The sequence below is a fragment of the Biomphalaria glabrata genome, chromosome 9 (assembly GCF_947242115.1).
Source record: "Biomphalaria glabrata chromosome 9, xgBioGlab47.1, whole genome shotgun sequence".
NCBI lineage: Eukaryota > Metazoa > Mollusca > Gastropoda > Planorbidae > Biomphalaria > Biomphalaria glabrata.
This window is the reverse complement of record NC_074719.1, coordinates 3,321,687-3,338,312: the sequence shown is the minus strand read 5'-3', so window position 1 is coordinate 3,338,312 and position 16,626 is coordinate 3,321,687. Positions and strand designations below refer to the sequence as shown.

General features: G+C 37.4%; 1 protein-coding gene across 3 annotated transcripts in view; it reads right to left on the bottom strand.

Annotated features, from left to right (window-relative positions):
* The window catches only part of LOC106072935 (uncharacterized), a 67,719-nt gene that overhangs the window by 40,343 nt on the left and 10,750 nt on the right, over positions 1–16,626 (bottom strand). For 2 of the 3 annotated variants that reach the window (XM_056040667.1, XM_056040665.1), the window contains exons 8-14: positions 12,368–12,524; positions 9,337–9,512; positions 8,687–8,837; positions 6,805–6,974; positions 5,940–6,093; positions 4,194–4,369; positions 1,362–1,376 (exon numbers count right to left, since the gene is read on the bottom strand). In XM_056040667.1, coding sequence (XP_055896642.1) covers positions 1,362–1,376; positions 4,194–4,369; positions 5,940–6,093; positions 6,805–6,974; positions 8,687–8,837; positions 9,337–9,512; positions 12,368–12,524 — 999 coding nt within the window. The remainder of the gene's footprint in view (positions 1–1,361; positions 1,377–4,193; positions 4,370–5,939; positions 6,094–6,804; positions 6,975–8,686; positions 8,838–9,336; positions 9,513–12,367; positions 12,525–16,626) is intronic. The other variant, XM_056040666.1, reaches the window with a different exon arrangement.

Genomic DNA, 16,626 nt, shown 5'->3' with positions numbered 1-16,626 from the left:
TAACCAGTCGGCAATAACCATTTGATGGTAACCAGTGGGCAAAAACTAGAGGGCAAGAACAATTCGGTGGTAAACAGTGGGCAAAAACTAGAGGGCAAAAACCATTTAATGGTGACCAGTGGGCAAAAAATAGAAGGCAAAAAAAATTTGGTGGTAACCAGAGGGCAAAAACTAGAGGGCAACAACCATTTAATGGTAACCAGTGGGAAAAAACTAGAGGGCAAGAACAATTTGGTGGTAACCAGAGGGAAACAACAATTTGGTGGTAACCAGAGGGCAACAACAATTTGGTGGTAACCAGTGGGCAAAAACCATTTAGTTGTAACCAGAGGGCAACAACAATTTGGTGGTAACCAGTGGGCAAAAACCATTTAGTTGTAACCAGTGGGCAACAACAATTTGGTGGTAATCAGATGGCAACAACAATTTGGTGGTAATCAGAGGGCAACAACAATTTGGTGGTAACCAGAGGGCAACAACAATTTGGTGGTAACCAGTGGGCAACAACAATTTAGTTGTAACCAGAGGGCAACAACAAATTGGTGGTAACCAGAGGGCAACAACAATTTTGTGGTAACCAGTGGGCAAAAACCATTTAGTTGTAACCATAGGGCAACAACAATTTGGTGGTAATCAGAGGGCAACAACAATTTGGTGGTAATCAGAGGGCAACAACAATTTGGTGGTAACCAGAGGGCAACAACAATTTGGTGGTAACCAGTGGGCAACAACAATTTGGTGGTAATCAGAGGGCAACAACAATTTGGTGGTGATCAGAGGGCAACAACAATTTGGTGGTAATCAGAGGGCAACAGCAATTTGGTGGTAACCAGAGGGCAACAACAATTTGGTGGTAACCAGAGGGCAACAACAATTTGGTGGTAACTAGTGGGCAACAACAATTTGGTGGTAATCAGAGGGCAACAACAATTTGGTGGTAATCAGAGGGCAACAACAATTTGGTGGTAACCAGAGGGCAACAACAATTTGGTGGTAACCAGTGGGCAACAACAATTTGGTGGTAATCAGAGGGCAACAACAATTAGGTGGTAATCAGAGGGCAACAACAATTTGGTGGTAATCAGAGGGCAACAACAATTTGGTGGTAATCAGAGGGCAACAACATTTTGGTGTTAATCAGAGGGCAACAACAATTTGGTGGTAACCAGTGGGCAACAACAATTTGGTGGTAATCAGTGGGCAACAACCATTTGGTGGTAACCAGTGGGCAACAACCATTTGGTGGTAATCAGAGGGCAACAACCATTTAGTGGTAATCAGTGGGCAACTAAAAAAATTAACATCAAGACACCCTCAGTAAATATATTTTATGTTTTAAATTTATTACATAAGTGTCTTACCTAAATCTAAAGGTCCTGCCAAAATAAATATACAAAAATGTATAGTTATTAACTATTATAAGAAAAGAAAAATACATAACAATTCATAATTGTAACATTAGCCTGGAATGTAAAAAAAAATTAAAAAGTAATAAGGTTCTCTTATTAGGGTATCAATACTGTGACTCAAACTAAAATCTCACATGATGCTGAGGTATTTTGACGCATTAAACAACATTTCATAGTAATTTATTCAGATAATTAGTAACAGTATAAAAATATAATGGTTATTTCCCTTCATTTAATTTAGCATGCTCCCTTTATACCGGGTATCTTTTAACAATTTTGAATATTTAAAAAACACAGAGAAAAAAAATCAAAGTTTAATAATAATAAGTATGAAATTAGATTTATAACTATCGAATATTGTCATTTGACTACAGTCACAGTAAAAGTATAATCACTAAACACAGAAAAACTTAAGGAAGACAGAAGATAAACAAATTAAGTAGTACCTAATACATTAAAACACTCAACGAAACTTGTAAATACAAAACTCAAACTAAAAAGATACCCAGATGAACACAAATAATCTTCTTTTGTTGAAGTAGTCTGTATTATATAAGATAAGATAATGGAACAATCGTAAAAGCGCTCCTTCCTGTCAAGTACCATTTGAGCAAGGATTGCCTGAATCAGCCAGGAAAACTAATGAGTTGCAATGTCTAATTAATGTACAAGACTAGATTGTTTACAAGACTAGATTATGTACAAGACTAGATTGTTTACAAGACAAGATTATGTACAAGACTAGATTGTTTACAAGACAAGATTATGTACAAGACTAGATTGTTTACAAGACTAGATTATGTACAAGATTAGATTATGTACAAGACTAGATTATGTACAAGATTAGATTATGTACAAGACTAGATTATGTACAAGACTAGATTATGTACAAGATTAGATTATGTACAAGATTAGATTATGTACAAGATTAGATTATGTACAAGACTAGATTATGTACAAGATTAGATTATGTACAAGACTAGATTATGTACAAGACTAGATTATGTACAAGACTAGATTATGTACAAGATTAGATTATGTACAAGACAAGATTATGTACAAGACTAGATTATGTACAAGACTAGATTATGTACAAGACTAGATTATGTACAAGACTAGATCATGTACAAGATTAGATTATGTACAAGACTAGATTATGTACAAGACTAGATCATGTACAAGATTAGATTATGTACAAGATTAGATTATGTACAAGATTAGATTATGTACAAGACTAGATTATGTACAAGATTAGATTATGTACAAGACTAGATTATGTACAAGACTAGATTATGTACAAGACTAGATTATGTACAAGATTAGATTATGTACAAGACAAGATTATGTACAAGACTAGATTATGTACAAGACTAGATTATGTACAAGACTAGATCATGTACAAGATTAGATTATGTACAAGACTAGATTATGTACAAGACTAGATCATGTACAAGATTAGATTATGTACAAGACTAGATTATGTACAAGACTAGATTATGTACAAGATTAGATTATGTACAAGACTAGATTATGTACAAGACTAGATCATGTACAAGATTAGATTATGTACAAGGCTAGATATGCACAAAACTAGATTATGTACAAGGCTAGATTAAAATGCTGGGGACAAGTTTATTTTCATTCTTTGATGGAAATAGTTTCAAAGAAAATAACGTTAGTTCAATCACACAAGTTAGGACACCCAGTGGCTGAGTGGTAAAGCGCTTGACTTTCGAACCAAGAGGTCCCAGGTTCGAATCCTGGTCCAGACTAGGATTTTAATTTTGGGATCTTTAGGGCGCACCCAGCTTAAATGGGTACCTGCATTTAGTTTGAGAAAACTGGCAACATGGCACCCTTGTTAACCATGGGCTACAAAAACAGATGACCTTCACACCATCTGCCCAATAGATTGCAAGGTCTGAAAGAGGAAACTTTACTTCACACAAGTTGCAAAAGATCAAAGGATAAATAATGTCATATCTATACATGAAACAATCAGAAAATATATTCACCTCTTGTTCCATGGGTAAGAACTCTTTTTTTTTTCCAATACTTATCAAGAATAACATGAGTTGTAGGAACTATCAAATAACAACCATTGACTTTCCAAAAGTTATGTTTCAAATAAACAACATGTATATCACTCATGTGGGGCGCGATGGTTGAGTGGTTAAGCGCTTGGCTTCCGAACCTTGGGGTCCTGGGTTCGAATCTTGGTGAAGACTAGGATTTTGAATTTTCGGATTTTTAGGGCGCCCCTGAGTCTCTATAACTCTAATGGGAACATGACTTTCGTTTGGGAAAGTAAAGAAGGTTGGTCGTTGTGCTGGCCACATGACACCCTGCTCGTAAACCGTTGGCCAAAGAAACGGATTACCTTAACATCATCTGCCATAAAGATTGCAAGGTCTGAAAGGGGAATAATATCACTCATGCATATGCCCAATTTCAATGAAGTGTTTTTAAACTGAATATCTGCATATTATAATTATAAATGAACTGGCAAGGATAGTTAACACTGTTGGCTCAAGCCATCATCCTGTGAGAGGTCAATCTTTATGAGGGATGGAGCCTCAGGAAAGTGCTGCTGTGTACACTCCACATATGAATATCATGCATGAGATGAACACCATTAGGAATCTGAGTTGTAAAGGTCTTCACTCTATTTTGTCAGGTTGCCAAGTGTTAACATAGAGACAGATACAGATTTTTAGCAGTAAAATAAGATGGGATTATCTTATAAGTGTAGATTGCACAAAATATTCAATAATTTAATGATACCAGGAGGGCAAACGACACCAGCTGATTCGCCATCGCCACAGTTGTGTTGTCCCCATGGCTTGTGGTAACACTCTAGTAGATTGTGTTCACTACCAGAGCACCAGACATCATCTAAAAGAAAAGGCAGACTAGCACTTTGGACAAATCTTGATCCATAAACAGCTTCTGATCCTTGCCTGGGAATGAATGAAAACATGACTAAAGTAACTGTCACCTCATAGTTGTGACATATTTAGAAAATTTCATGGCACTGTCAATTTAGTGAATAGTGATTTACGTCAATGTAGTGAATAGTGATTTAAGTCAATGTAGTGAATAGTGATTTAAGTCAATGTAGTGAATAGTGATTTAAGTCAATGTAGTGAATAGTGATTTACGTCAATGTAGTGAATAGTGATTTACGTCAATGTAGTGAATAGTGATTTACGTCAATGTAGTGAATAGTGATTTAAGTCAACTTAGTGAATAGTGATTTAAGTCAACTTAGTGAATAGTGATTTACATTGGCCATGTGCTTGCTTAGGTAAATAATGCCAGTTTTGTAAGGTGCTTTGTGATTGGCTGAAAGGTGTGCTTTTTATTTTGCTTTACAAAATACTGATAATTAAAAATTAAGTTTACATACATAACAGGAATGAAAAATTGCGTTATTCGTATTTTAATTCTGAACAGATTAGTTTTAAAAATTTAAAAGTTATGCTGTTTTGAATTTTTTTTGCATAATCAATGAGCTAAAATGTATCTTTAGTGACCTCTTTGAAATATTGTTTATAAATATAATTTAGTATTTTAAATAATAAATATATAGAATTGTAGGGAATTGAATCAACTTTATTAAAGATTCATTTGTACAAATTAGACATTTTCATCCCAATTTCTTCAAAATAATGGTTTAAGCTGTCCTTAAGTTATAGGGTTGGTCAGTAGTCAGTGAGTACAAGCATACAAGAAAAGAACCCAGTGTCATTCAAAACTACTGGGTGACAGCCATAAAATTAAAAGGGTCTTTCTTGCCAAAATCTTTTGGTAATACATTCTTTGATTTCTCATACATATTTTATATTTTAGCATTTGCGAGAGATCTTTTGGGAGAAAGCTTGCCATCCAATGTGCAGAATAGCACAGGAGGATGTAAAATTATATTAGTAACATGACAGATTTGCTGTTAGATGTGCTGTGTTGTGTTTAGCAGTGTTTACAGAAGGCCTGATTAGGAGAGAGATCGTAACACTGGTGTCAGAAGTGGGATTTCCTATGGCTTCTGTAAAACTGCTAGATGAACTGAATCTGAAAGAACTGAAACAAGAGCTGAAACGGCGAGGACTGAAGTACTACGAAAGGAACAATGAAACTCTTAAAGAACGTCTCCGGCAAGCCCTGGTGGATGAAGAGGAAGATCCGAACACGTACCTCTTTGAACTCAAACCCGATGTGGTAGAGCTCTTGATCACCTTTCAAGAACAGATGTTGGCTGGCTTTCAGAATGTGATCAAGGGTGACTCGCAGAAAGAGACAGATGAATAAGCAAGAGAAGAGACCAAAACTTTTGCTGCAGTTTGACTAAAATTGATAACATACTGTACAATAACAGTATAGATGAGAAATTCGAACAACATTCACACACGAAACGCATACACACTCACAACCAGCGCTTTATGAATTTGACTTCTATGTACTTCTTAATGACGACAGCTGATCTTGTAACACTCTGACCGAAAGTGAGATAAAATATGAAAAGTAACTAACCCTTGGTAACCTAACATGCGACAGACAACTTGTGCATTCTCCTTTGTCCAGCCATCATCACATACTGTACCCCAAGTTCCATTATAATTGACTTCTACAACGCCTTCATTGCTATGGCCACCACCTCTTAGGCGTACAGAGACAGATATATTCTCTGGGGATCATAGAAATTAAACAAGCTTTTATTCAATATGTTTTCACAAAACAAATTTATACATCTTTTTTCCTCAGGTTTTGAAAACATAATACCAATCATAATAAATCTGATATTCTTTTTTAGTTTCTAGGTCTCTTTTGCTGTTTATATGCAGACTCTTTTAAGGACTAAATGCTAATGAAAATTGTCATTCTAATTAATGTTCAAAGTTAGGCTGCGTCATACTGTTATATGGGAAATTATCTCCCTCTTCTAAACATTCAAAGAAATTGCACTCAAGTTTTCTCATTCTTCAATTTTAAAATGGTGTGACAAATCATGCATAAGATATAATGATGATCCAAATAAATGTGACCGCTGTGTAGTTCTTATTACCGTCAACTTAATCATAGTTTGAAGGTTCTATTTAATTCCTCGTCCCATATGCTAGGACAAATTTGTACAAAAGCTCCTCCTTCCCTAGTGCTATTAGAGCATGGAATGGGTTGCCTGAGCTAGCCAGGAAAACCAGTGACTTGAATTTAGGTCATTGGTTAATATGCATGACTAGATGCATGACGCGTAGGACGTAATCATCTTCTTTTTTGAAGTAACGTCTGTATCATATAAGATAAGATACCTATGTACTAAGTCAAGCAAGAGATATATAAATACATACTTTTACCAGACGTTTTATTATGATTATGGACATGATTTTTTTTTATTGACCTGGTTTACAAGTAACTCCTGCCGCTTCTAGGGCATGGCATAGGTCCTCTCCGACAGCTCTGTGTTTACACTCAAGTACACTTGACTCAGTGCCTGAACAGATCACTTCATCAAGCAGGAAAGATAATGTCTGGTTCGAAACAGTGTCAATATATCCGGTGGCATCAGATCTGCTCATAAATGATTTTGATATACATTAGAAACATTAATATATAGGTCATGTTTTAACTTGTAAATTCTCAGTTTCCTTCAGAGAAGAAGATTGTTAAGTCTTAGCCAAAACCTCCTGCTGGATGGCAGGGGAAGGCAACATGCAGGATTTGAACACTAGATAACTGTACAACATACTGGACAGCATATCACAGGACCAAGCAGATTTAAACAAAGGAAAACATTACATACTTTTTTAATGTCAAAAGTTCCATTATATATATATTGTTGTAAACGCCCCCCCCCCACTTACCATTTTATTATAACTGTTAAATTATTTCTATTACTTGGAGTATTGACTGTTCATAGTGAATTGTTCTTCTGCAATCAGAAGGATATCGGCGACCTGACAATCGTGAGTTAACTTTCTTTAGTCTACTCCAAAGTTGCATATATATATATATATATACTCCCCGATTCTCAGATCGCTGGTATCTCTCTGATTGCAGAAGCACAATCCAACTATGATCAATCAATATCCCCGGTAAAAAGAAATAATGTCACAATCTCCAAATCAAATTTACATATCCCAATTCACTAACACACACTAAAGAAAACAATCCTCAATCCTCAATCAAGAAATCCAAAGTTTCTTAACACATTTACACACTAGTCCAGGTCATTTACACCCAGCAGCATAAACAAAAAATCACCCTACTTTGCACGTGGGAAAAAATGGTTAGTCAGAGAGGAACAGGGCTACAACAATATATATGAATTAAGCTAAAAAAAACAACTGATGATATAGTTTTCTAATGAAATCAACTCTAATAAGTCTTGGTCATATTGTATTGACATATAGTGATTCCGTCTTTAATAAAGCTCTTTTTGCTTTTAAGAAGCAGCAGTATTCATGTTGCTTGAGAAGCAGCCATCTGAACGTTACACTACAGAAGTTTGTTAGAAAAAGACAAGCACTACAGATGAAAGAGGAAGTGAATGGACCTCATTCACCAATCGTAAACAAACAACATTTAGTCACGTGATCATATTGATAAAACAACGAAAAAAAAACTGTCACGTGACAGCAACTGTGTATTAAAATTATATCGTAATTTGTATAGAAGAGATAGAGAACCACTTGGCAAAATGTTGTTTGTTTACGATTGGTGAATGAGGTCCATTGAAGACTCGAATTTTGAGTTATAATAAAAAGGCTTCTTGTTGAGATGATACCCTGCATGGCTTTGTTTGTTTTAAATGTAAATTTTTTGTTTCAGATGTTCGTTCCAGATAGAAAATCATTTCATCCTGGCCCAAACATTCTGCAGAACTGGAAGGCAGCAGGCAGAGTTCAAACCCAGGACCATCAAAACAACAGTCCAGAGCGTGTACCACACCACCAGGCAGGGTATATCAAATTATTTATTTAGTGTTAACGTTCTCTCTTTCGTCAAGGTGCTGTGACGGTACACATAACCAAATCCCTCCACATTTCCTGGTTAGCAGCTGTTCTTAGCAGGATATCAAGAGAGATAACAGTCCATTCCTTTACACTGACTTGCCATTGACCCATTCTTCGTGCTCCTTCCACTGTACCTTGAAGGATGACTTTTGACAGTGAGTCATGTCTTACAATAGGACCAAACAGACAAACAACTATATTTTTAACTTATTGAATATTAAAGGTAACTAATAATCTAGATGTCTTTGTAACTTTATATAACATTACCTTGGATAACCCAGCATATAGCAAATAACTTCTGCATTTTCATTTGACCATCCCTGACCACATAATAAGCCCCGTGTATTGTTATAGTAGACTTCCACAATGCCTTCAGAAAGTGTTTTGCCGTTCCAAAGACGAACTTGTAGTTCTGGATCTAAAAATTAAGATTATGTCTCTAATGCATTGATAAACAAGTAGGATATATATAAATATCTATAAGAATCGCTGACCATCTTCACATTCACCCATCCCTTAGTCTGCTGGACCATTGAGCCAATCGTTTTTCTCCATTCCTCTCTGTCCTTTGTCTTGGAATAGAATTTCCTTTACTGACTGGCTCGTTGCCACGTACCTGACATTAGTTGGGGCAAAGAAAAGGCGGTTGGTCGTTGTGCTGGCCACATGACACCCTCGTTAACCGTGGGCCACAGAAACATATGACCTTTACATCATCTGCCCTATAGACCACAAGGTTTGAAAGAGGAACTTTACTTTACATGATTGATTCAAAATAATTGATGTAATTTCCCATTATAAAAACGTTTTCCTTCTGTGTTATTTTCAAAAAAAAATAATTAACTTGTTATATTTCATTGGAGAAAGTGTAACTTATAGTAGGGATTGACAGTTTTTTTTTTAAAGCAATGTTTTACCTGGAACGCAAATAACGCCAGCCTCTTCGTTTGGGCCGCAGTTGTGCTCCTTCCAGTTTCTGTGAGAGCAATCAGCCAGATTCATTTCGTTGCCTGTACACACGACATCATCCAACACAAAGGGCAATGCATGACCAGAGGTAAAATATCCACCACCTACTGCTTGGGCCCCAGATCTAGGAAAGATAGAACATGCAGGACATTGATCATGATGTGATGATATGCAGCCAGATATCCAGGACACCCTATTGGGCAGACAAAGTGACATTTAGCATTAGCTTAGTATTCCAACTAAAATATGCGTGGAACGGTGACCCGACAATATAGCGTCCACAAAATAGCGTTCACAAAATAGCGTTCACAAAATAGCGTCCACAAAATAGCGTTCACAAAATAGCGTCCACAAAATAGCGTCCACAAAATAGCGTCCACAAAATAGCGTTCACAAAATAGCGTCCACAAAATAGCGTCAACAAAATAGCGTTCACAAAATAGCGTCCACAAAATAGCGTTCACAAAATAGCATCCACAAAATAGCGTCCACAAAATAGCGTCCACAAAATAGCGTCAACAAAATAGCGTCGACAAAATAGCGTCGACAAAATAGCGTCAACAAAATAGCGTCGACAAAATAGCGTCAACAAAATAGCGTCCACAAAATAGCGTTCACAAAATAGCGTCCACAAAATAGCGTCCACAAAATAGCGTCCACAAAATAGCGTCCACAAAATAGCGTCCACAAAATAGCGTCCACAAAATAGCGTTCACAAAATAGCGTCCACAAAATAGCGTCAACAAAATAGCGTTCACAAAATAGCGTCCACAAAATAGCGTTCACAAAATAGCATCCACAAAATAGCGTCCACAAAATAGCGTCCACAAAATAGCGTCAACAAAATAGCGTCGACAAAATAGCGTCGACAAAATAGCGTCAACAAAATAGCGTCGACAAAATAGCGTCAACAAAATAGCGTCCACAAAATAGCGTCAACAAAATAGCGTCCACAAAATAGCGTCCACAAAATACCCACAAAATAGCGTCCACAAAATAGCGTCAACAAAATAGCGTCAACAAAATAGCGTCAACAAAATAGCGTCCACAAAATAGCGTCCACAAAATAGTCCACAAAATAGCGTCCACAAAATAGCGCGAAATTTCCCGACAAAATAGCACAAGACAAAATAGCGCGATCTTATATATCATGTGTATAAAAGTACAGGATTATTAGTAATCTAATGTCCTGGGCAGCATTTTTGTTGATGTCTCTTTTTCAATAGTAAACGATCTGAAAATATGCCATATTTGCAGAGAACGAGAGAACTTTTAATTTTAAATCATTCCCCTTTTTCACCAATGTTTAACATGCTTAACTTGCTAAAAGAAGGATTTTGATATTTTGTTCAAGCAATGAACGAGTTTCTTCCTACAATTCAACTTTGTGAAAGTTTGTGTGTGTATATATAAATCTCACATCACAGAGAGGAGTGGCTGAACCAATGGGCATCAGGAAACACAGGCAGAGCCATGTACAGAGAAATGACTACGCCTAACAAACTGGACAGTATTAACTTCCTCCCCCGCAGAGAACAATCTACAATCTTCCAACTAAGAACAGGACACACACCACTATTAAATTACCACCTGAACAAAATAAACTCCACACATCTACCCCTTTGCAGACATTGCGCCCACCCCTTTGAAACCGTAAACCATATCCTCTTTGAATGCCCCTCCCTAATCCACCTTAGGCAGACCCTACTTCCACTACAGCCCAACATAACCAACACCCTGTACGGCAGTGCTGAACAACTGAAGAAAACAGCACACTTTTTTTCCTTGGCACAGTCTGCAAAAGAGCTCACAGCTCAGCAGCAATAAAGCTGGCTAGAAGAAGAAGAAGAAGAATATAAATCTCACAAGTATATTTGCCTGTTTTCAAATTACCCTATTGGAATGTGTATAAATAATATATTTTAAAATTTTTCATTTTAATTTATTATAAATTTTGCTAACTATTTGCATATTTATGTTTTAAGATATCTAAAGTGTTTCCAGCAAAATGACTGAAAAATTATGATAACATTAAAACAAAAAAAATATTGCTCTATTCATATTTTAAGATATCTAAAGTATTTCTTTCAAAATGTCAAATATATTTTTTCTGCACTATTTTGTCGACGCTATTTTGTCGGCGCTATTTTGTCGGCGCTATTTTGTCGGGGTACCGCGTGGAACACCATTTTTAGTTTTTTTTTAATTGATTCTTGTGTTGTCATGTAAAAGAAAAAATTTAGCAAAATTTCAGCTTGATCTGAGATTGGGTGTGGGAGAAATAACGTGTACAAACTTTTTACCAGACAGAGTGAGTTGATAGAAGCTTTGTAAAAGGGGAGGATTCCACACTTTAGACCAGTGACTGTAGTACGGAAGACGAGGCCTAAAAAAAAAGTAGGACATGTCCTTCTTTTGCTGGACATCTGATAAGCTTATTACGGGCGGACTTTAGAAGAGGGGCGGACTTTAGAAGAGGGGCGGACTTTAGAAGACGGGCGGACTTTAGAAGAGGGGCGGACTTTAGAAGAGGGGCGGACTTTAGAAGAGGGGCGGACTTTAGAAGAGGGGCGGACTTTAGAAGAGGGGCGGACTTTAGAAGAGGGGCGGACTTTAGAAGAGGGGAGGACTTTAGAAGAGGGGAGGACTTTAGAAGAGGGGCGGACTTTAGAAGAGGGGCGGACTTTAGAAGAGGGGCGGACTTTAGAAGAGGGGAGGACTTTAGAAGAGGGGCGGACTTTAGAAGAGGGGCGGACTTTAGAAGAGGGGAGGACTTTAGAAGAGGGGAGGACTTTAGAAGAGGGGAGGACTTTAGAAGAGGGGCGGACTTTAGAAGAGGGGCGGACTTTAGAAGAGGGGCGGACTTTAGAAGAGGGGCGGACTTTAGAAGAGCTCTATAAATGTTTTCGCAAGCCTTTTCGTTTTATCATTTCTACTGTATGACCTACCCCGGGTGTAAAAACATGTCACTGATCTTACTTTTTGTATCCTAGCATGTAGCAAGCGACTTGCGCGTCCTGATCTGACCAGGAGTCATCGCAGACTGACCCCCAAGTGTCGTTGTAGAACACTTCCAATAGACCTTCGTAGATGTTGGAACCATTTCTGAGACGTAACTGTATTGTGTCTGTTTCACCTGGGAATAAAAGACAGTCGACTATGTCAAGAGTGTCAATAGTTATTTACTTCAAGATTAAATACATTCAATAATTACTCTCTTTTACATAACTCCACGGAAGCGGTGGCTGAGCGGCAAAGCGCTGGGCATCTGAACCAGGGGTCGCAGGTTCGAATTCTGGTGAAGACTTGGATTTTTGAAATCTTTGGGCGCCTCTGAGTCCACCGAGTTTCTAATGGGTACCTGACATTAATTGGATAAAAGTAAAGGCGGTTGGTCGTTGTGCTGGCCACAAAGACGACCAAGTCAAGAGTGTCAATAGTTATTTACTTCAAGATTAAATACATTCAATAATTACTCTCTTTTAAGTAACTCCACGGAAGCGGTGGCTGAGCGGCGAAGCGCTTGGCATCTGAACCAGGGGTCGAGGGTTCGAATTCTGGTGAAGACTGGGATTTTTTAAATCTTTTGGCTACCTGACATTAATTGGGTAAAAGTAAAGGCGGTTGGTCTTTGTGCTGGCCACATGAAACCCTCGTTAACCGTTCTCCTCAGTAACGTCATCTGCCTTATAGATCACAAGGTCTGAAAGGGAAATTTTCCTTATTATAATTATAATTAAACGACGTGGGGAAACAACAAGAAGACGTAAATACACGATGGAGTAAAAACTGTCTTGTAAATTAAAGACGTTCCTCCTTCAGAAGACAAGTACGTCCTACGTGTAGTCATCTAGTCGTACGTGTAAGTGTTTTTTCCTGGCTGATTCAGGCAACCAATTCCATGCTTTAACTGCACTTGGAAAGAAAGATAGATTTTTACAAACATGTAAAATTTGCCTTTAGCTTGTGTGCCTTTCGGAGTATTTTTATCAGGTTTTTTTTTTGGTCTTCGATTGAACACCAACGAAGAATCTTGGTGTGATTTTCGTTTTAGCCGAATGTTGAAGGTTTTGACCTGCTACAGGGCCGGCCTTAGGCATAGGCAGACTAGGCAGCCGCATAGAGCCTCCCATTGGTGAAGGCCTTGCAGTGGCGTTGCAAGGTACCCGCGGGCCCGGGTGTAAGAATACGACGTAAGGCCCCTGCCGATATGTTGAGTGTGACTGAGCCCATATTAAGCACTACTGTATCTAACATGAGAGAACATAGTCTGAAACTGCAAAGCTAGTCACAAGTCTAGAAACCTCAGTAGAGTCGATCTAGCTCAGTTTTTATGATCAAATTTGTAAACTACTTTGAATAATTGGGAAAATCTTTATCTAATTACATATAAAATGTATGTTACCTAATTTATGGATTTTTACATTGGATGGGAAATGGATAAATACTGACTTTTTTAAAAATGAGCTTGGAGGCAAGAGGATAGCTCAGCTGTCGAGCTGTTTACATCCTAGGAATCCTTGGGCCTTTGCCTCTTTATTGGGCTTTTTTTTTTTTTAATTAAAAAAAAGATGCATATTTTTTTAGTAAGCATACAAATTAATAGTAACATTTTAAACTACAATGATTGCAGTATTATGTCTACGTTGGTAAGCTGATACCAACATTTAAAGTTCAGGATTAGACAGCAAGGTGCTTATAAAAAAATATGACTTAACTGTTTACTTATAATATTAATTCATGTAGTTCAAGTAGGTAGATGCATACCGAAATATTAAGGAAACAAAAGACCAATTCAACGAAAACAAATATGAACATAATTTTATTAAATAAAGCACGTTCACTGTTCACACATCGTTATAATGATTAAAAATCTTAAAAGATTAGAATTTAATAAAACGCTGAACTGACTGTCCAAGAGTTGTCTTCCTTTAGTATATTCCTCTATTTTAAGTCTATGCATATTTCCTACTTCAGTTAAAAAATTTACATCTATAAGAGCAAGTTTTGGCCCTTACAAGAGCAAGTTTTGGCCCTTACAAGAGCAAGTTTTGACCCTTACAAGAGCAAGTTTTGGCCCTTACAAGAGCAAGTTTTGACCCTTACAAGAGCAAGTTTTGGCCCTTACAAGAGCAAGTTTTGACCCTTACAAGAGCAAGTTTTGGCCCTTACAAGAGCAAGTTTTGGCCCTTACAAGAGCAAGTTTTGACCCTTACAAGAGCAAGTTTTGTACAAGAGCAAGTTTTGACCCTTACAAGAGCAAGTTTTGACCCTTACAAGAGCAAGTTTTGGCCCTTACAAGATCAAGTTTTTGCCCTTACAAGAGCAAGTTTTTGCCCTTATCGGTTGTGTGCCTGGGCGCAACGTGTTTTTTTTAAAGAAAAAATATTGCGAATCGTGATTAAAATCTCAATAAAAGCAGAACTCCATGGCTCTATGACTACTAGATGCACGAATGCTTGGATCTACATTTTGGACTACACATGTTGGAAGACCATTGTTTCTAGCTTTTGGTGAAGTGTCGAAACGTTATTTCTAGTGATCATGAATCATCCATGAATCACATTTGAATGAGCTGAAATATTGGTTTATGGCACCTGGACTGTAATTGAGTGTAACAGAAATTTCGCAATATGAATTTAACTTATTTGTTGATTTAGATATAGGGACAGGAAGGTTTTTAATTAATGGCATATTTTTTAGTCTTTATATTTTATTTTTCTATTTCATTGGGGGCCACTCAATTCGCTTCAACCGGGGGCCTCAATTTCCTAAGCCCGGCCCTGCCTGCAACCAAGGGTCTCAATTTAAGATGTCTACTATAAGCCCTCAATTTCCTAAGCCCGGCCCTGCCTGCAACCAAGGGTCTCAATTTAAGATGTCTACTATAAGCCCTCAATTTCCTAAGCCCGGCCGTGCCTGCAACCAAGGGTCTCAATTTAGGATGTCTACTATAACAGATTAAAAAATTTCCATCAGCATTACATCCCCTTGGCCATTGACCTGATCATTTATGAAGAACAAGTTTTCATTTTAAATGAAATATTTATACTTCACGGACTTTATTAAATATCAAGCTTTACGTACTTTTTTAATTTATCTTTTTTTTTTATATATAAAAGTTGGGAAAATGGGAAATAATATTTTTTTATCTTCAGTCAAGTCTTTACATCAATTGGCTTAAAAATGGAATTAGTATAGGGTGGAGAGTTTAAAACAAACAAACCAAACCCCTACTACCTTGCTGCTAGCTAAACCCAAACATGTGAAAGGTTTCGGGAGTCCTAAGAAAAAAATCTGAAGATTTAGCACAGTGTGGACCCTACGACCACAAAAAGTATCGGCCATAGCTGTAGTGTCGTAGATAGGGTGGGGGAGGGGCTCGAAATTTGAAAATCTCGCCCGGGTCCCCTCTTGAGGGTGGCCCCAAATACGTGTCCAAAATTTGTATTTACATTAAATATTACGTCATTATCTCATGTCATGATGTCGAATGTTAAAATGCGGGGGCCCCTAAAGAGTTGAAGCCCCCCCCACGGGCCCCCAAATCCATAGCTACGCCTCTGCATAGCCATTCCTTTGGAGCCGACAGATGCGTCCAGAAGGGGAAACTGTTGTGTTTGCGACAACTTTTTTTGAACATTGATAGCCAATACTTAAACTTTCATCTCTTCAATACCCAGACTTTCATCTCTTCAATACCCAGACTTTCATCTCTTCAATACCCAGACTTTCATCTCTTCAATACCCAGACTATCATCTCTTCAATACCCAGACTTCCATCTCTTCAATACCCAGACTATCATCTCTTCAATACCCAGACTTCCATCTCTTCAATACCCAGACTTCCATCTCTTCAATACCCAGACTATCATCTCTTCAATACCCAGACTTTCATCTCTTCAATGCCCTGACTTTCATCTCTTCAATGCCCAGACTTTCATCTCTTCAATACCCAGACTTTCATCTCTTCAATACCCAGACTTTCATCTCTTCAATGCCCAGACTTTCATCTCTTCAATGCCCAGACTTTCATCTCTTCATCCAAAGTTTAAAAAAAATTCTAATAGTGTTCTCGGATCGATTGAAGTTAATAATATTTTATATAGAAAAATGGACCTTATACTTGCAATATTAATATATACAACAGTGACTGTGCGGTTCTTCCCCATAGATAAGCTTTGTTTTTTATTTTAATTTTTAGTTTGCTTGTTTTTAGATTATACTTTGCTTACTGA